This window comes from Aplidium turbinatum, chromosome 10 (assembly GCF_918807975.1).
Source record: "Aplidium turbinatum chromosome 10, kaAplTurb1.1, whole genome shotgun sequence".
Lineage (NCBI taxonomy): Eukaryota > Metazoa > Chordata > Ascidiacea > Aplousobranchia > Polyclinidae > Aplidium > Aplidium turbinatum.
The window spans coordinates 23,562,184-23,583,783 of record NC_137481.1 but is presented as its reverse complement, the minus strand read 5'-3'; the positions used below and the strand labels follow the sequence as shown (position 1 = coordinate 23,583,783).

Genomic DNA, 21,600 nt, shown 5'->3' with positions numbered 1-21,600 from the left:
CCTGACCAACTTTTTGCTGCTAACATTGTTCGACAGGCGAACCTGCGCGATTGATTTATGGGATTCTTTGCTCTTAAAGTCGGGCGCTTAACCATCGAGCTAACGGAGCGGACGATGACGTTGACATGCTGATAATCGTTAAAAGTTCAAATAAAAAAATGTCAGTAATTTAAAAGAACAACTTTTTGTGTGTGAGACCAGGCTGTAAAGGAAGTAGTAGCTTATTAACTAGGGTGTCCCACTTTTAGGCGACTTTTCAGGAAAATTAGGTTCGGGTCAAATTCTGACTGGATTTTCGTCACTGATTTCTAAAACGACGTTATTTTTTTCATTATGACGTCATCTTGATGTGCCAGCTAGCGGATTTTTGCTATTTTGGCCTTATCACGAATATGGTAAGAGCTAGAGAGTTGAAACTTGCGCCAAAATGACCGGAAGGGACGATTTCCTATTTGTTGTCAATGCAATATTAAACGCTAACTGCAACAGAAAAGGAGTTATTTTGAAAAAACACGTTTTTGCTCATTTTTGGACAAAAAAATGAGAAACACGGCAATTTTGCTTGGGTTTTGCTGCAGTGATGCTTTTATTTCGATTGTTAAGCTGCCCCACCTTGTTTAACAATTAAGTACAGTGGTAGCAGCTTAACAATAGATGAAATGTATGTTGGCGGATCAATGTTGCACTTTTTTACAACAGTAGGCCGACCAATTGACTCCCGGAAATGTTGAAAAATCTGGAACATCCAAATCATCTGTGCATCGTAAAAGAGAAAAATATCGTCTTGAATCTTTAAAAGCAGCTGAATTAGAATTGTCTTCTGTTGATGCTTGGCAGCTATGTTACGATGGAAAAATTATAGATGGTATTGACAGATATGTATTCATCAGCCAGTAGGCTATCTCAACACAACTGCTGGGGAAACAAAGGTGACGACGCCTGTTAAAGTGAAGTCATTTTGGAAAGAAATTTCGGTTACTTCAGAAGTAATATTCCATGTTATAATCGAAAACATTGATCAACAATACTTTCTCGCGTGTATTTGATTATGGCTGATACAACTGCAGTGAATACTGGTAAAAAGACGGGTGTCAACAAACAATTAGAAGCATAGGTGTACGAGCAGGGGATGCAATTGCACCCCCAATCTATCGAGAATTTGGGCAACGTTTCATATTTGGGCAAGATTTCACACCTATCTATCCTCCTTAGTCTTCAAAAGGAGAATTTTTGGAAGATACAAATAATGCCAACCAACAAAGTTTGAAGTTGATATCTGAATTCTACACCGTGGAACAGGATTTCCTGGAATCGGAATATCAACTTTTTCACCAACTCACTCGCAACAGCGAAATCAAAACTGCTGTACAATGTACAAAATTCCTAATTTCAAATGGATTAGATAAAACTATGCCCCACTTTGCCAAAGCTGCAAAAATTCTAGCAACAGTTCCTGCAACTTCATGTTCAGCCAGTGGCGTAGCCAAGAGGGGGGGGGGTTTAGGGGTTACAACGCCCCCCTTTGACACGCGTGTGACGTCACGATATTGAAAATGATGCTTTCAGTCTCTATGTCTGTAAAACAAAGTTTGCCTAATTTTAAACGAAACTGCACTAAAAGAGCGAGTTTTGCCAACACTAAATATTCAAATATCTCATCCAAGAATTAGCAACAAGAAAACACAGAGACTTAGCTTTGTTACCGAAAAATGCCCGAGAAAACATGATCTTATCCTTTTGCTATGCCACCGGACAGCACCATTCTACAGTAATATTCATACCCAAATTTTTGTTGAAAATGCTCTCAGAATGCACCAAATTCAAAGTAATTTTTCAAAATTTTCTGGGGGGGAACCCCCAGACCCCCCGCCGCTGGCTGTCGATGTCGGGCTTCGCCCGCTGGCCGTCTACCCCCCCCCCCCCCCTTTTCAAAACTCCTGGCTACGCTACTGTGTTCAGCTGAGAGGTCTTTTTTCGGATTACGACGACTGAAGACATATCTGAGATCAACAATGGGCCAAACACGACTGTCAAACTTAGCTTTGTTGCACTTGGAAAGACCAACAACAAATAAAGTGGATGTCAATCGCATTGTAGATATATTTGGACAACGAAGTGGGCGAAACAAATACTTCTTTTAAATTTGTGTAGCCTATACCACCAGTCTACCACTAATCAGTACTTTTTAGTTCAGTTTTAGAGCCATGTATCGGTAGTACTGCATTCTACTGGTTCGTTAGTGTAGTGTCAATTACTCCCTTCAATTGTCTTTTGATGAATTTGTTGTTTTGCAAATTTGCATAATGGTAGGCCTATACCGTACTTATCATACCAGTGGCTTTGTGGAAGTCTTGTCAGTTGATGCCTTATGTTGTTTTTTTAAGGCTATGTTATTGCTTTTTTTTTACATGTGTAGTACTTTTGTTTAGGCCAGTTGACTATATTTGGGCAAGATTTCTTTTGCACCCCCAAAAAATATGCTTCCCGTACACCTATGATTAGAAGAATATGTCATGTAGTACACACTCTTGAATGTCTCTTCCATGTAAATGAGATTTATTTTACACACTCAAAAAACTTTTTGGAAGGCAAAGTGAAAGGCCCGAATGCATACGAAGATGGTGGTTTGATGAACATAATTAAGAAAATACCAAACTTAAGCCCCAACATCTGAAAATCCGACAAGATGGTAAAGTTTCCATCACAGCTATAGTCGCAAAAAAAGCCAAGATCTTATGGTTTTGTGAGCACAAGAAAGAAACTGAAGATTCATGTTTTCGGAGCACAATACGTGTCTTCTTGCCCTGGCAGCTCATTTATTGATGGATGTTCCAGGAAATTTGAAACCCCTATTTTTTTATCGTCAAGAAGGCGTGTCCCATGCGCGTTGGATAACAACAGTGAGTGGTTGATAGTTTTAGGGTATTGTGTTGAGCCTCAGGATGAGGATATCCCTAAACTTCAACGTATGGTTTCTTTCATTGCTTGTGTTTATTTGCCAGCATTTTTAGTCATACATCTTCAACCTTCCGCTGCTGAAGGTCCCTCTATTGTATATACCGTTTACAAGAGATTTATTACTTGCATATAAATCGGTTGATGGAACAGTATTCACCGCTGTTCTGAAACATTTCGTTAAGCATGCATCCCAATGGTTGATCCCTAAAAAGGTTGCTTTAAGTTCCCACGCTGAAGCTCCGCCTTTTGCTCCTGATGCGGTAAGACAGAGAAGTTTTCCAAGAAACGTTGATATCGAGCAGACGCTTTTGAAGCGTGGCAACTTACGTGATTTTTTCTCCGAAGAAAGTAAGATGGCTCCGTGCATTGCATGATTTTCATCTCCATCAGTGTTTTGACGTATGATCGACAACAACAATCGAGGAACAGAACGCTTCATTGGCAGACTCAAGCGCGTTGTGAACGGCTTGATTCGAGATGACCAAGATGATTTGGCCAAAACAGACTTGCGCATTTGTGCTGCTTTGCACAGTATGGTGTGATAAATAAGCCCATTGAACTGTGTTGTGTTGTTGAATGGTGGTTTTGTTTGATAGATCTGTGAACTAAATGATCAAGCATTAGCTAGTATTAGCAATTGCAACATGCATGTAAAAATCAATGCTGAAGTAGGCTAATCAATTGTAAATACAATATGCTAGACTACTACCACTGTACTTAATTGTGAAACAATGTGGCGCAGCACAGCAACTTAACAATCGAAATAAAAGCATCACTGTAGCAAAACCCAAGCAAAATTGCCGTGTTTCTCATTTTTTTGTCCAAAAATGAGCAAAAACATGTTTTTTCAAAATAACTCCTTTTCTGTTGCAGTTAGCGTTTCATATTGTATTGACAACAAATAGGAAATCGTCCCTTCCGGTCATTTTGGCGCAAGTGCCAACTCTCTAGCTCTTACCATATTTGTGATAAGGCCAAAACAGCAAAAATCCGCTAGCTGGCACATCAAGATGACGTCATAATAAAAAAATAACGTCATTTTTGAAATCAGTGACGAAAATCCAGTCAGAATTTGACCCGAACCTAATTTTCCTGAAAAGTCTCCTAAAAGTGGGACACCCTATTATTAACCCACCACCGGCTCAGGTATAAAACCGTGTAGTTTGATGTCGATGGCATACCACGCTGCATTCCAAGTGTCTTCCATGCAGGGTTGCAAGTCGATATTGAAAAAAGTAGGGGATAAATCGATATCGATAGTCAAACAAAAAAGTAGAGAAATATCCGATTTCGATAGCTTCCCAAAAAAGTAGAGAAATATCCGATTTCAATAGCCTTCCAAAAAAGTAGAGAAATATCCGATTTCAATAGCTTCCCAAAAAAGTAGAGAATAAAGAATAGGCTAATCGATGTTAAACGCAATTAAAAAAAATACAAATCAAGTATCTGATTTTATACTGCCTTCCAGTGCTTCCTTTCTGCTCAATCATGCATAACTTCAAACAAAATGCTTATTCTTTCAACTCCGCTTGATCGGTATTGTTCAATTATCGTTTTTCTCGCATGAGCGTCAAAATACGTTATGATATCTTTGTCCGTCGTACGTTATTAAGTAAAATTAAAGGCTTGAAAAAAGTCGCAAAACAATCGAATAAAGAATATCGATTCACACAAAAAAAAGTAAAGAAAAATCATAAACGATATTGGTGGAAAAAAGAAAAAACTATGACGTAATCGATATTGAAAAAGTAGAGAATAGCGCTATCGAATAGCGATTTGGAACCGATACTTGCATCCCTGCTTCCATGTAATGTTCTGCGCTGATGGTATTGCAGGGGTTTATGGTTTTATTTGTATTAAAGGTTTATAACCCCTGTGACAGCAGATACGCTGCTGGCGTAACAAAGCTTCGATGGTACAAAGGTAACACAATGAGTCTCAAGTTCTTTTATTCGTGAGTTCGAATTGAATTTAGATTTTGAATTTGAAAAGTTATCTTATGAGTCTCAGTTAATTTTCAGTAATATTATGAGTCTGAGTTAAAATTGTTTTGTGCAGAGGTATATAAACCACTTTCAGAAAAAGGAAAAAGCAAACAGTTACGTAATTTAAAATTGGCAAATTCCAACAATGTTTACGAACTAGGGTGAACTCCTGGTGAGATTCCGTCACGGAGGTAAACTGCGGATGTAACGTTTTGTTAAAGCAGAGAAGATTGAAAGCGATGACTTGCCATTAAACAGAATCACTTGAGGAAAGCTGCCGGTGGAAGGTTATTTGAGTAAAAAATGATCCATCAAAATTATCTCGGTGCACAACAAGTGAGCATTTTTTAAGAGACGCAAATGTTATGTGAGAATTACATTTTGTAGAAAGCTAAAAACAATGGAAATTCATTCGGGTCCCTACAGTATGATCGCTGAATGCTAATTAGGCTACAAAGGGGTGTCGACTTTAATCGCCGGGAAGATTCCTGAAGAGGAACGTTGAGTTTTGCGTGAAGCAAGTTTGTTGTTTACTTTAATTAGACATTTTTTCGTTGGTTTTTGTGATTATATTAGCCAAAAAAGTAATTCAGCTTGAAAAAATCTTATTTTACTATAAAAGTAGGCCTAACAGCCCACAAAGACCAGTTCGTTGTCAACTGAACAAGTATGCACTATAAGACTACATTTGCAAAAGCTTATACCAAAAGTAACTGTCCAATGCCCTATTTAACCATCCTGCATAAATTGTTGCATGGTTGCATGGGGTATAACCAGGTCTGGCGCGTCCGTTAGGCGAACTAGGCAGTCGCCTAGGGCGCAGAACTTGCGTTTTCATATGCCAATTTTGTAACCTTTATTGAAATTATTTTGTCTGAAAATGTAGCGTTTGGAAGGCTACCAGCTGCCCTTGTGGGCTACATATGAAGTTCATTTTGAGTATCTTGAACCATTTTTTGCTAGGTTTTTGCAGGCGTACCAAACAATAGTCTTCCTACTCCATTTTTTTTTCAAACATTTTCTCTTTCGTAGCAACAAAAACAAACCACTTGTGGCAGGGTGGAAGAAGATTTGGATGAAAAATGAAAATGCAACCTTATGAATAATTATAATATTAAGTCATTTTATTTCAAAACAGCATAAAAATTAAACAAAAAAGATTACAAAACAATTATAGTGTAAATAACTATTATTTTACATCAAATTAATGCTCGAAAAAGCAAATAAAAAACAAAGCGAAAAAACGATAAAAAAGCGCAAGTTCACTTCATTCGTTGAATGAAACGACAAGATGTGTTAATAAAATATAGTAAGGATATCGTAGAGTACCTGTGTATAACAACAGGCCATCCAGTTAAACGCAAGCCTATCAATATTATTCAATCCAATCACTGTAAAATATATGTCCGTTGTCCTTTTTATCGCAAAGAAAATCGTCTAGAGGTCCTTATTTACCGAGTCTCCTACAAGTCAGCAGTTGTGAACTGGGCAAGCAACATTTGAGCAAGTGGCTGAAGTTGGTAAATGATGAAACTTAGTAACAACTGAGCAAGTCGAACTTGACTGGTCACAAGTCAGCAAAGTAAGTTTGACAAGCGATGACCAAGCAAGTCCGACGTCAGAACGTACATCTCATTTGCTCACTTGGAAGTAGCTGAAATGTATTTGCTGAGTTGTCGCATGCCGAGTGGTCTGACGACATTATTTACTGTGAATAGAAACAAACGTTGATGTTGAAGCAAAAACGTCACCTAGTGATCATCCTGGAGATAAACAGCAGCATCGACACGTTCTATTTAACCTCTGCAATTACTCTAAAAAATAGTTATTGCCCGTTTACAATCAGGATGAATGGAGGCCATCCTCATGTCCGATCCCCATAGACAGTGACAGCTTACAGCAAGAATAAAGCAACACCGAGATAATTCTGATCAAACTCAAATTAAACATGCACAACAGAAAGCACATACAATTTCATTAAAGTACAAGGACACAGACGGTGATCAGAACGTCGGTTGGAGGTTGCAAGGGGATCGCAACTTTGCACGAGTGCCTGGGTATTGACAATGAAACACACAACATTATGAAAAGTAAACCGCATGTTTAACAAGTCAACCAGCAAATGCCTGCTGCAAACTCGGATTGACAGTTTGCAAATGCTTAAAGCACGTACTGAATGCAGCGTTTCTGAGCGATTTTAATAAGACAAGCACTTTTGCAATAAATTATTTTGGTAATTGACAAGAAACAGCGTGCATGTAACTTCGGAAGCCTACTGGTGACAAAAGTGACACATGTGACATGGTGGCACTTCTTTTGTCTGGAAGCCTCAGGCACATGTTGAGCACACGTGTTATCACACCACCGGAGCGCAAAACATTTATTCACATATGCAGGTAGGCATAAAATCCAATAATCAATAGCAACTATACGAACCTGTATCGTGCATCAATGCACTTACGTAGCGTATGGTACTCCTCAATGATTTGATAATTCTGTCATTTTAGAAATAGACAAAATAACAATTTAAAAAAGTATTTGGTCAGTGGCGTTAAGTGTGATTATAATAAACAAACGTATGTTTTTTATAAACATTGCAAGGTACTTGACAAAAAGGTCATATACTTCAAACAACAAGTAACTTTTGTGGAATAAAATACTGCAAGTTTTCCAAACTCCGCCAGTTTTGAATGAAGCTCTAACAAAAGCCTTCCCCACGAAGAACGCGTACTGACGAGTTGGCGTGACATTAGAGAAGTGGTTCAAAATAAGTTCAACAGTCTAAATGAAGCAAACACCTTTTCACAGAAATTGCAAGGACTGCTAAAAGAAGTGTGAGCTGCTTCGTCAATCCAAAGATACGACAAACCTACATATCATCTTGATATTTTTATCAGCAAACAAAACCCAGCAACAACATGCATGTAACGCTGAATGTTGTGTTGTTGCTAGGTTCATTTGCTGATAGTTTGAAAAAGTTACTTCTACCTTGATATTGATTTTTGGAATGCGCGTTGCAATGCGCAGCAAATAAAACAATAATATTGATGGCTATGAGTATCAGAAATTGTCATAGTAGCTTGCGCGCTGTTTGCTATGACGTGTGTTGTGTACCAATGCAGTCGATCTAATCACTAAAAGCGATAAGAGACCTGCAAACCTGCAAGTACTGCACATTGTGGGATTCAGAATGTAACTTAAACGCTGATGGTGTTTGCTGGACATTCAACTTGTTTCAGTGCAACAATAATCGGTAATAATAATAATGTTATGGTTCATTTATTGTCGCTCTACAACTGCTAAGGTCCTTTAGCGACAGGGCTCATGTTTAATTTTTATATCAGATTTACAATGTTATCGCATTATCACCCGACTTATCCTCAGTGCGTAATGCAAGAAAGAACACAACCGGTATAGTTTTTTGAAGTCTTCAGTATAACCCGACCTGGAATCGATCTCAGATCTACCAGCACTAAAGACGAAGGCGATAACCACTCGGCCACTGAGCCAGTAACAAGTAACTGATTTTGATTATTTCAACTGGTCTGAAGTAAAAACAAAATCCGTTTAGCACGATGTGATTCTGACACTGAGAGACAACTGAAAATGTTACAACAATAAAAAATGAACTAGTTACAGAAGTAGCAAACATGGTCAGATTGAAGCAAAAGTTAACGTTTACAACAGTTCCACAAAAATATGCGATGATTGAATGTGAGATTGCAACAACTAAGGTTTCAACTGCAATGTAGTGACTACCAGTTAATTTGCAGTCATTACAATAATTCGCAATGCCTTTGCACAACAATCTAATATGTAGAAATCATGCTCGAAAATCACTAAACGAATATCGCGTGTGGTTTGTAGCAGCGGTGTGAATTGGACGGCTATTTGTTGAATCTCTGCAACCAATAAAATTAGACACACTTCCTTATCAGTTATAGCATATTCTAACTGAAAATCTGATTAGGTTACGGCGGGATATGCATGGCGCACCCTTGGCAAGGATGAGAACGACTTGTCAAGGAACAATAAGCAACATGAAACGAAGAAATGATTAAAAATTGAGAAATGTATAAACAAAACAATTAGTTGGTTAACTGCGGTATTTTGCAAGTTTATGACGTAATACAAAGATAGAAAAAAATCGTCAATATTGAGAACACTGAGGCGGCCCAGATAGAGTCACTGATCCTTTACCAGCAGCAAGAATCAAAGGGGAGCACATGTAATATTCTATCATGTCCACTACTGCTGAGAATGCTCTTTCGTTTTCCTGCAAATAAATACAAGTTAAAAAAAATCCACCTCCATCAAACTAAGTATCAAAACTAATTAAAACAAGTGTCCATAAGGAAAGAATCGGCCACTCCCATAAGGAAAGAATCGGCCACTCCCACTAGTGGGGACAAAACCGAATGCGGATGCTGATGACAATGTCAGCAGTGAAATGTTCAAAAATCAACTTCCAACCAAAAAGGTGTAAAACGACAAGTATGAATTATGAATTTATAGTAAAAGAATGCCCGGTGACCTGCAGGTTTACTTAATTTGCCATGCTAAGAAAGTAAATAATCATTAAATTAAATGAGTTATAGTAGCCTATTACAAAAAATCGTTACTGGAAGCCGGTAATAGAAAACTGTCGCCAAGATGCCAACATAAGCCACAGAATTTTGTTGTTGACATAGCCGATTGCTTTAATTTCATTTCGTGGCTCACCATACCAATACACTTTCGTTTTACATTATAGTGTAAAAAAAATTCATTGGAAATTCCAGCACAAAATAGAAAAAATGTCTTCGATTTATTAGATGACAGATGGACAAACTAGCACAACACTTCGCCTTTATCTTTTGGAGGTAAAATAAGATAATCAAGAAACAAGAGTTTGACATTTACATCGCCAGTTTATTATGTCACAAAAAACTAACAAACCTAGTGGGTGTATTCAGCCAACAAATTATCAGTCAATAGTTGCCTAAGCCAATACTAATTAGACGTCAGTGAGGGCAGGAGCTGGTAAAGTATGTTAAATTTACACAGTCTGCAAACAACCCAAAGCACAAGAATAACCTTGTTACAGATGGAAGTCCCCGCTTAACAAGTCAAGTCAACTAACCCGAGTTATTAGAAATGTCACCGCTGTAAAGTCTCACAAGAAAAATGAACGAAAAAAATATTTCCACGCAGTAAAAATTCACATTGAACTAAGAATTGTCATCCATCAAAGAAGTACCCAAGAAAATTTCAGTGAAAATTAAAATAAATTGTGTTTGACAATGTTGTAGTAGTGAGAGAATGGCAACAGTAGTTAAATGTCTGAGCCTCAAATAGGCACGAGAAGACCGGTGACCACCACGACCATAGAAAACACTTTTGATTGATTCAAAATATCACGAAACCGCGTCAATACAACTTTCAACAATCTGAAACAATAATACACACCTTTTCAGAACCCAGAGCATATTGTCTGTCGTCTCTGCAACGAATTCGTAAATTATATGTCCGGTTTTGTGAAGACACCGTCAAGGAATAAGGATGTTCGCGCGACGCACCAGGTCGAACTACAAAGCATCCTTCCTGCAAAGTTTAAACAAATTGAAGAAATCAAACCGAGCTTTGCAGCTCAATCTTCAAATATTGTTTTATCCGAACCTGAGTTATGTTTGTCAGTTGCACATTTGAATTAAGTGGACAAGAACATAAGGAAACTATGTTGTTGTTAAATTCTCAGCTCTTGCAAAGTGGCGAACCAAGAACCATTCGAGCGCTGTTCGAGTACATTCACCACTCACTTATGCAGCCAATCACAATATTAATAATAAATTAAACTTCTAATATTGATGAATGAAACACTGAAATGATTTCATCTACTTGTGTTGTATCGAATAGGAGTCTTAATCATGTTGACCAGTAGAGACAGAGATCGGGTATCGTGTCACAAAAACAAGGCTATAGTCGGCCTATATCATCATAGAGAGTAGCATCATCATCATCCAATTTGGTCTCCACCAGTGCGGTGGCAGATTAGTTCTGGCAGGGATTGTCCACCTCTTATTCTCATCTTATTCTTTCCATCACATCTTCCTCCTTCAGTCCACCCTGGTTTGACCATCCTCAAGTTGCTGTTTTCACGATTTTTTGGGCATCCCCGTCACCTTTTCTTATCTGCCTTCAAATCTTTCTGAGAAAGTTTTCTTTTTTCCTCTCTCCTTAGCACACTCTAGTCTATCCTCTGCTACATTTGCCTTTGTAACTTTTCAAGTTTCTCTACACTGTTTTTAATGCAATAAGGTTAGACAAACCTGTATTACAGTTTAATGGCGTAATAAAGTATCATGGCGTTGATATCACATTTAAACAACAACTTTCATGTAAATTCGCAAAAAATCGTTTTAAAGCAATTACAGCCATCCGCTAGATACGGTAACGCTGAATGGAGAACTGTCCTTAAAGTCAATATTGCTTACTGCACGACAACTTTAATACAAAAACAAACATCCACATATTTATGTAAGAAACTGCAAACTTACCTTTCGATTTTGGCTGATCTTGTTTTCGGCGGTTTTGCGGTCAATGCTCATGAACCAAGGTTGGCTCTCAAGAGACCTTCCAACAGTAACAGCTACAAATAAAGTAATTTAATGTTGAAGAATCATTTTCATCCACTGCTTTATACACATCGCTTCCACCAACACCACAACTTAACTTCTTTAGAAAGGACTTTTATCTGTCCATGTTAAACAATAAATACTATTGATCCTACAAAAAGTGCTCAATGCCAAGCAGAGCGAATTACATCAAATATAGTTATGACTCTCTAAACCCTTGACAGCCTGTTTCACCCTAAAAGGAGGATTATCAGAAGGTCCTTATTCAGTCCAAGTTTATTTGTTTTGATGAACCAAAACTATACAAAAGATTTTTTTCTTACGTCCTTTGACGAATCGTTGTGTTACGACAAATAAATGTTCAACTATTGAGTTTTATCGCGCCAGAGTAACCAATGGCGCCGACTGGGCACTTTGATGGTTACTTACAATGACTTGCCAGCTGTGTGGAACATCACGATTGCAACTATAGCAAACGTTTGTACCAATATAGAGGTACACAGTATTTTGATCCAGTGGTGGGCGAACTGTTCTTGCCTTTACCTAACACAGATACTTTTGGGAATACCGCTTCCCCAAAGTTGTATAAATGTTCACAAAGGCTTTCACGATTCAATACATCTATTTACATGTCCTTGAAGATGGGAAAAAGTTTGCAGTTGCACCAGCAGTTACATCTTGTTACCATTATTAAAAAAATAATACCTGAAACCCCCAAAATCTTTAAAACAAATCTTATTTTTTCAAAATCTTTTTCGATCACGTTGCAATACAGTACGAATAGTGACACTGCTTAATGTTGTTTGGATAAAACAAATTACGAAAAACGTTTTCTTTAAACTAGTAAACAAAGCTACAACTTAATAAACCCCTAAATTACCCCCAGAAATTTAACCCAGTTTGCCGACCACTGCATTAGTGAAAATAGCTGCATACTTCAAATTGGATATTTAATTCTACGCAACGAATGTGTTCACTTGGTACAATTGTATACAATGGATAAAATTCAAATTGGGCTGGTTTTGTCGACTACATTTTTTTGATCCAGATTACGGACAAAATGTTTATGTTGACGCATTCATCACATGCAATGACACATGAGGTATCATTCTCAAACGGCTGCAGACGTTGAATCAATGCAAAAATGAGAAGTTTTGCTAGCTGGGAAACAAAAAGCACAACATAGATACACGCAGGCTGGTTCTACATCGGGAAGAAAGCAATTCAAAACTTTAAACAAAAACATGCTTTCTTGTAAAGTTTTGCTCTGTTGGTTTTTCACGTTTGAATGTTACATTAATGAACAGAATCATACGCACTAAGAACAATTAATTAAAAGAGTTCATGCACACCCGAAGATGAGATCCTTTTCTCCTCCTGAGGACTTTCGAAGTAAGGAAACTTGGAGGCAGGAGGAGGAGGAGTGTCATGTGGTGACCTGGATAGGATGTTAGCCAAATTTTGGTTCGGACTAATAACCGAAGACAATGACATTCCTTGCTGTTGGGGCTTCGGCTTTGGAATTGGGGTCGGCTTTGCAATTGGGGTCGGCTTTGTAATTGGGGTCGGCTTTCTTAGGCCAGTAAAAGGAAGGCCGAACTTCGGCTTTGCCGGCTTTTCTGATGAAAGATAAGGTAGAAATAGAAAACAACTAAGATATTTCATGCGACTGAGAAAAATTGTCAAATCACAACACATACAAATAATAACAGGCACAGTGCACACCACATTTAGCTAAAGCAGTGGTTCTTAACCAGGATTCGATCGAACCCTTGGGGTTTGACGGAGCGGTTTTGGAGGTTTGGCGCGGAAGTCCTCTGAAACATTGACACAGGGCCTGTTAATAGACGGTCGGATAAACCTTGGCACCCTGCAATTTATTGTCGTTTGCAAAAACTATTGTCGTCACAATGATCAATTTGCTCAAACATGGCTGATTTGAGAGGTGCCAGCAGCAGAATTGAAGAAGAGTTAGTTATTTTTCCAATTAAAGATTCAGCATCGAAAACTATAGCATAGCAAACAAAATAATGTTGAAATGCGCATTAGAAATGTGATCATCTTCTAAGATAAGTTTGTTGCAAAAACGTATCACGATTAAACGTGGTTGACTTTTGTTTATATGACATGGACATAAGTTCGGGGTTCAACGAAGCCTTGCGGAATAATGTAGGAATTTGGCGGGTTCGAAAGATTAAGAACCACTGGATTAAAGAAACGATAAAATGTGACATAATTACGGTTACGCAACGTTACATAACATTAAGTCATCAAGTTAAACATCAAACATTGAAATTTTTGCAGATCCATGCAAAGCAAACCGGTCCAGTAGAAATAAATAGTAGACAAGTGAGTATGTTAGTTATGTTTAAACAACAAAGGAAAAGTGCACAACAGACAAGCAGACGATCAAATCGAAACAAAAAAGTCACTTCTACGTTGATTCATGGCAATTAATTCAAAACATGAATCCACACAAAATGATATGAATGCTTCATCTACAACGTTACAACAAAGTAATGTCATTGCTAGCCTACCTGAATCGTCGTGCTTTATTGGAGTCATTTTGGGTAAACACTTCGCACCAGGTTTTGTCGTAGTGGGGGGAGGTCTAAACAAATGCACGGTGAGATGATAATACTTTTAATTAAAAACTTAAAAGTTGGATTTTTCACCAGGAAATATCCTTCCCATAATTTCCAACAAAATCCGAGGGGTTTCATGCATTCAGCGAAACTATGTTTGGGCAAAAACATACAACTTTAATAGTGAATTCAAAATTAGTGTTTGTATATATTTAAAACGTTGTTATTTTTGCATAGCGCAACTGAACGACCGCTGGTTCCGTATTCAAAAAAGGTTTTCACGCCACGGCTAGTTTAAATGTTTGAAATATTAACATGTTCTAAAATACAAAGAATTCCATTGTTAAGCCTTCAGAGAATCTCTCGGTTCTGATCAAAAGTGGAAAAAACTAACTTTTGACTGTAGGAAAAAAAACTATTAATTTGTTTTTTTCTCAATTCTGCTGTCGCTTAACGAATCGAAAAAAAAATTACATTAATAAAACCAGACATTTAATGTTAGATCGGGCAAAACAAGACCGTAAACATACCACACAGAAGCTTCGCACTACATGTTTATACCTGTTGTTCTAATGGTAGTTTGATTGCAACGCTCAATATTCTATGATGGCTTTGGTACAATAAGCGACATATGGTCGACATCACGATAAGAAGCTAAAAATAAAAGCCGCTTGTTTGTAGCGCGCCAACGCTGTGTGATGCTGACCCGAAGTGGAAAAAGGTAACTCTTGAAAACTGGCAATAAACACTTTGCTCGTAAACTTGAATCAATAAAACCGATTAAACTTTAAATACAGAATGGGTCTGTTCACCAGGCATTATAAATTATAGATTAATTTCTTGAGTTCTTCCGATGACCGTACAGTAGACTATCACAAGATGTTGAAATGATAACTAGATTTTTATTTCCGACGTTTCGTCAAGGGACTGAAGACTTTATCAAGGAGCTGAAACAGGTAAAACTACCTGGTACAACACAAAAGCATATAAACAAAATGAAGAATTTTGTAGGATACAAAGTTTGAAACGCACAAAACTGCCACCCAGTGTGATTGACAAATGATGAAGATGATGATGCGTAAAGGACCGCACTGTTCAGAAACCAGTAAATCTATATTGCTCTTTAATTTTGTTAGAAAGAAGTCTATCTTGCAACTAACCTTAGAGGAAAACCATGACCAGGAAAATTACTTGTTGGTTTCAAGGTTGGAAAACCATCGTGGCCTCCTCTGTAAGAAGTGTCGGAAGAGTCACCATGGTTACCGGACCCCGAACTCCCTGGAAGACAAACATAGGTTTAAATATTGAAAACGAGTTGTTTGCACCGTGTTTAAAAACAATGCTCTCCAAGTGATTAAATTGCACGGCAGTCGAAAGATTGCCGCAACGATCATTGTTATACGCATAACCAACACAATGGACAAACGCAATTCCGTTTTTAGTACAACTCTTCGACACATACATAATCCAAGGAAAAATCAATTTAGATGTTTTGCATCTACCGAAATGGAGTTACAATTGAAAACCAAATCATCACCCGTAGCTTTGGTGAAGCAACGAATACCTCAGTACTTCCTGCACCAGCCACGCGTGCAGTGATTGGTTTGTTTTCCTTTTCAGGTAAATCTTCAACTTCCGGGCTATGTGTCAACTGTTTAATACTGTAACCACATGGATTCAGCTTGATGCGTTGTGTTCTTTTGAAACTTATTACCAAACAAAGCAAGATCAAGCGGCGCTGGTTCGACTCTAGGGGTGTGCCCTTGAGCAACGCACGTTGTCCATTTAGCGGCATCTAGTGATAATTCACAGGTACCACTTCAACAACCAGGCACTTCACTTTGTCAATCTCGGTGACCGGGCCTTAGGCAGAGGTTGAAAGCCTCTACAAGTATGCGAAAGTGCCAGGTTAAGCTCTGAGAGAAGCTTTCTCAATCAGAGGAAAAGGATTCCCACAATCAATCAAAGGCAACTTGACGCCTGGTAGTGTTCCCACCCACCTGATGATCCAGCACTGTTCTCCCGCGACAAAGGACCTTTCGGGGACGGGGCTGGGCTTCTGTCTCGTCGTTGCTTCGCTGCTGAACAACAATAAAAATCCAAAGTTAGTTCCATGCTTGATCCAAAGCATTGAGAGATGCGAAGGTAAGGTTCTTACTATACTTGACCGTCGGCACTAACGAGAGTAGGGTGACCAGATATTTTCTCTCGGCGCCTTTCCTTCAGCAACCGTCGCTCACCCTATTTATTACACCCTAGGCAGAGGTGAGCGATGTTTTTCAACAAACAACCGGATAACGATATAATCATGTTAAGAATTAGTTGAGATCACTCCATTCTTACGAGCCAAGTAAGTTAAGTTTGTGACAATCACAATGAGTAGGCTAAATGAGGTGGTTAGCCAAGTGGCTGTCAACTTTTGGAGTAACATACCCAGACAGCACCAGTCGTTTTTTTACATTGATCCAACGTATGCAGACGTTGAATGCAAGTAAAAACGACTGGTTTGCTGTCTGGGCACTTTTTAGGTTCCACCAGACTACTAGCACACATCTTGTCAAGACAAGTCTCCTTGACAGATACATACATTTAAATGTGAAATTGCAATAGATAGTGAGCCAAAAGAATTGTAAGAAAAGCGTCAACTTCGCAAGAGTTGCGTCACTCACTGAAATATCAGCTCTACAAGCTAAATACAGCAGCAACATTATAAAAATATTTCCCAACTAGCAACGTAACAAGATGTTAAAGCGATGTAACAAATATGACGTTTATGGACAGAGTGTGGATACATCGCAGTGTTTTTCAATGACCAGATGGGTTTTCCCAGACACATGTTTTGTCAATCAGGTCTTTCAGTTGTTGTTTGTTGTACTGTCTTCGAAAATACTTGAAGGGTTGTCAAAATACTTGAAGAGGTTGATTGGGTTTGTCAGTTGCTCAACTTTCTAATTCTTTGCGGTGTTTTCGATTCGTTGTGATGAAGCAACAATAGGATATAAAGCGTCACACACCTCATTGTTTGAACGGAAGCGCATGCGCTCGGAAGTGAAAGTTGAACAAACAACAAAAAATAGACAATATCCAAAAACAACGTTGATAAAGCATTGACAAAGTTAAATTTTGATACTTTGCAACAGCAACAAAACACATGTTCAACATACTTTGATCTGGCACTGGTGGTGGACTCCTCCTGCAAGATAGAACATAAATGTAGGTCAGCATGAATTGCGTCATTGCATTCAAGCTGGCTGAAGGTTTGAAAACGTTTGAAAAAGAACAACAGTGAAAAAGGGCAGAACTGGCAAAACGTAGTTCTTCTTCACTTCAAAAATCCGTTTTCGTTGCTACGTGACATATTGAACAATCGAGAACAGATGTTGCACAGTTGGATTCCCAATCAACGAATCAGTTCTTTCGCACAAGCTAGAGTGTGTGATGTGCATAAGCCTGAAAAGTCTTACAAGACTGGCAGAAGCAACAATCTATTTATTACATAAAAATCAATAGCATCCAAAACAACTTTGAAATAGCCAAAAAATATCATTGCACCAAAACAGAGCCTCTTACCAAGTGTGATGTGGACTGCTCACTGTAGGGAGTTCGTAAGCCTCCTGGTCGTCAGAGAAGTTGTTTTGAAAGGAGGTGGGATGGTGGTTGGTGGGGGTGGGATAAGGGGGGCGCTCCCGAATGGGAGGTGGATGATCCTGTTGTGGGGAACCTGAGTACCCCTGGTTGTGCTGCAAAAACGACAAGTTACAAGATCGATCTAAAGCAGAAACTCTGAAGCAAGGGGCTATTTGTTAAAAAATGGAAACATTATATTTTTACCCCCTTTGACACAACTTGCACGTATCACACACTTCTACCAATTTGTTCATAGTTCTAATCTACGGAAACAAATGTTCTGAAACTTCACCACTATCCTGATAAAAAACGCCAGCGATAAGCAAGATTGAAAATATGTTCAATAAACCTCCAACCCAGCGGGTGGGGATCGCTTCCATCGAAGTGTTTAGTTTGAATTGAGTACCGAATTCCAACAAACTATTTGACTTTCAGCATGGTGGTAATATAAAAGCGAAGTAATTAAGAACAAATGCGATGACAGAATCGACAACGCGCAAGGCAGGACAAGTATCCATGGAAACCACCGCGAATTACACGACTGCAATTGTATGATCACAAGCTGAAAACTTTTGTTTACTTTACGAGTTGCAGGAGTACCTCGTTTCGAAGTGACAAACTTTACGCATGATTTTCATGAAACTTCAGCAACAATGTATAAAGGCTGCTAAATTACAGTTGAAGAAATGCTATTCAAGCTAAATCTACTTTACCTGGTTGTAAGAATGCTGCTGCATTGTAGGATGTGGAACTCCCATATCACCTGATAAGAAATAGTTTTATAACTTTTATGGTAGAAGCAATTAACTAATTTTGTCTTATCGTAATCAGGTTTCAGTTTGGGTGGTTCAAGATTTAGGTTATGCGGTGGAAAAAAACATTTAGACACGCCATCAGTGAGTCGAGTCAGAGCTCTCACCACTCGCCAATGCAGCCGACATGTTGCTTGAACTTGTACAAACGTTAACTTTATAATACCTTGGTTTGCAAATTATTAGACAACCAGTACGGGAGTTTCAAGTAATAATCTGATTCTTTGGGAAAGCATGCAATAAAAAAAAAACAGGAAAAGCAACATTTCAGTAAAAACTATAAATATCTCAGCAAAAAGGCATTGAAATAAAAAAATACTGAGTAATTTTAGTACAAGAAATTAAACTTATTACTGAAATCTCATTATAAGTAACTGTAGACAGCAGAATGACAAATCACGCCAGATTTTATTTCAATGAAAAAATTTCAACAAAAACAAAGGATACCACAAGACAGACGATCCGCAGTTTGCATTTTAAGAGTTTTTGTTTCTGTAAAAGTTACCCCGTACTTTTTCTTGTGGTTTAAAAAAAAAATGCATTAGAAAAAATATAAAGCCATTCAAAGGTTGAATCATTCAAGACACTATGTTGATTCAACGCAAATTCAACTACAAGAAAAAGTTTTTAGCAATCTAACCTTGTCCATTCAACTGAAGATACATGCCACCATCAATGGATTTAACTGGAGAAGAAACAAAAAATGTTTTGAATCTTAAACTTTATTGACATGAGCTTTGAGAACTCACCGATGGTTTTGTCAGCAAAAATTCAATTTAAAGCATGACCGGGGATCTATGTTAAACCACCAAGCACATGGCATCTGCCAGCATGTATTTAACTGAAGACATCACAAGAGTTTGTACAGCATTCAAAAAATAAATAAAAATCAACTAAAAGCATTTTGAGTCATGAAACTGTTCAATAGCATGCAAACCGCCCAGCAATGAACGTTTAGCTTCTGTAAACAGAACACAACAAACAAATCAAACATATTTCGAAACAACGAAAACACATTAAAACATTAGTAAACTAATTGTTTTACGTACGGTTGTTTTGTGCCCAGGCCGGTTGCTGTTGTCTGTAGGGTTGCTGGGGCTGGGAGTTGTCCCCAGGGTAACTTCCTCCGTATGGGGGCCTGGTTGATGGCTCAGCCGGCCGACGGTCTGCAGACAAATAAAAATGAAGGAAAATAACTGGAGAGTAATGAAAACAAAACAAATGGACAATTAGAAGCACTGTGGCGTGCTGGCAGAATTTGCAAGCTCGAAATCATATTCCTTTCAAAAAGTCGCATCAGCTATGACACATACGCTACAACACAATAAATGGGAAATCGGGGATTTCTGGAAGTACGGGGTGCAAAACCGCCTGCTCAGAGTAGGATGTTATAAATAAAGGGGTGGGTAGAAAAAATAAATATCGTACACGATTGATGACGGTGCAACACAGCAGCAAGAAAAACTTTGACTTTATTTGCTTTAGTGTTCCCCAATTGTGACAACTTGGCTATTTCTTCAGCTGCCACCAAATGTGAGAACACATAACACACATACCAAACTTGTCGACTAATAATGATATGCAAACGCATGCACCAAAAAGCGCAAGCTGGCTCAACTAGCTTGTGGCAACCAAGCCTTCTATTTTCTGCAATGAACAACCAACCATCCATCAGGGAAAATAGGTTCGGTTTGAAATTTTTTATTTGTGAATAGAACTAGAAGTGCTTGGCAAATGCATTGAAATAAGTCCGTGAATTCAAAACAATTCTTTGCATTTTTTACACGTTGTATTCGAATACTCAAAAGTCGGTTGCGTGAAACAAAACATTTGGTGAACAAAAAGCACTTTTGACGCAATATCCTCCTCTGGATAGGATGAATTTGTAGAGCAGTGTAAAAAATAGCAAAAGCAACAACACGAAACTCAATTGAACGTGCGTAAAAATATGTTTTGATTGGAGCAAAACCGTGTAGACATGCATAATCAAATTAAACTAATAAAACACATCGTTGCACATAAACCAGGCCTTAGAAGTGATATAAGATTGTCTCACCAACAAAAGCTCAAGCAAGTTGCAAGGTTAGATTTGTTATAATAATCGTGTGATGCATTATTATGTAAAGTATTATATTGTGAGCATAAATCGATGACATCATAAATAATGGAATGATGTCACCACTTGTCGAAAACATAAACATTAACATGAACAAGTCAGCAAAATTTTATTCTTTATTAAAATTAGTAATTTGTGCTAATTATTTTCTAAAAATATTCTATCGCTGTGTCGTCGTAAGACTTGTCACATGAGAAAGGTTTGAGAAGGTATTTGCATTGAAATTTAGTAGTTGTGCTTCCAAAGACCAACAACTTCTTTAAACAATTCTTTGTGACAAATAAACTTCCAGACAAAACGACAAGAACATTGTCCCAAACAAGTACAGCTCTCTACCTGAGACAGGATTGCTGGGCGGCGGTCTTTGATTGCGTGGAATGCATTGCGTGTAGTTCTTCTTTGTTTGAGTTGTTGGTTGGCTATTCTGCTGCTCAGGCACAGAAGGGTTTGCGTTATCAAAACGGTACCCTGGTTGGTTGAGTGGCCTGACATTGGAAGAAAAATTGTCTTGCCTATGTTCTCCCCAGCCATAGCCCCCTTCCGACCCATTCTGAGACTGTTGTTTGAAGCCGTCCATTTCTAAGTACAAATCATCAGTCATTGTCAAACCAGACGCAGAGATGCCAGTATGTTCACTACCTTCCACTAACAAAATTGTGCAGAGAAATGATAAACTTCAATGAAATGATTATAGCAGAAAACAACTGAAACCAAGTTAGAAAAATAAGTTTTCATTCAACTGCTTTTTTATTGTTTCTATCTTTTCTGCACCATTGTTAGAGAGTGCAGACTCGACGACCTCTCACGCCTATTGTGCGTTTTGTTTTGCATCCGAATAAAAATAAATGCCTGACTGACATTAAACATATCATTGACAAGAAAGAAACTGAGTTGAACAAAGTT

At 38.2% G+C, this 21,600-nt stretch overlaps 1 protein-coding gene across 1 annotated transcript in view; it reads right to left on the bottom strand.

Annotated features, from left to right (window-relative positions):
* Positions 1-6,065: 6,065 nt before the first annotated feature.
* LOC145779080 (uncharacterized) overlaps positions 6,066-21,600 on the bottom strand; it is a 43,953-nt gene continuing 28,418 nt past the window's right edge. Inside the window, exons 8-20 of the mRNA XM_082590651.1 lie at positions 21,034-21,276; positions 19,631-19,747; positions 19,222-19,266; positions 18,483-18,532; positions 17,713-17,882; positions 17,307-17,335; positions 16,143-16,223; positions 15,303-15,420; positions 14,095-14,168; positions 12,910-13,176; positions 11,480-11,571; positions 10,392-10,526; positions 6,066-9,219 (exon numbers count right to left, since the gene is read on the bottom strand). Of these exons, the coding sequence (XP_082446777.1) occupies positions 9,094-9,219; positions 10,392-10,526; positions 11,480-11,571; positions 12,910-13,176; positions 14,095-14,168; positions 15,303-15,420; positions 16,143-16,223; positions 17,307-17,335; positions 17,713-17,882; positions 18,483-18,532; positions 19,222-19,266; positions 19,631-19,747; positions 21,034-21,276 (1,547 nt within the window). The 3' untranslated portion in view covers positions 6,066-9,093. The remainder of the gene's footprint in view (positions 9,220-10,391; positions 10,527-11,479; positions 11,572-12,909; positions 13,177-14,094; positions 14,169-15,302; positions 15,421-16,142; positions 16,224-17,306; positions 17,336-17,712; positions 17,883-18,482; positions 18,533-19,221; positions 19,267-19,630; positions 19,748-21,033; positions 21,277-21,600) is intronic.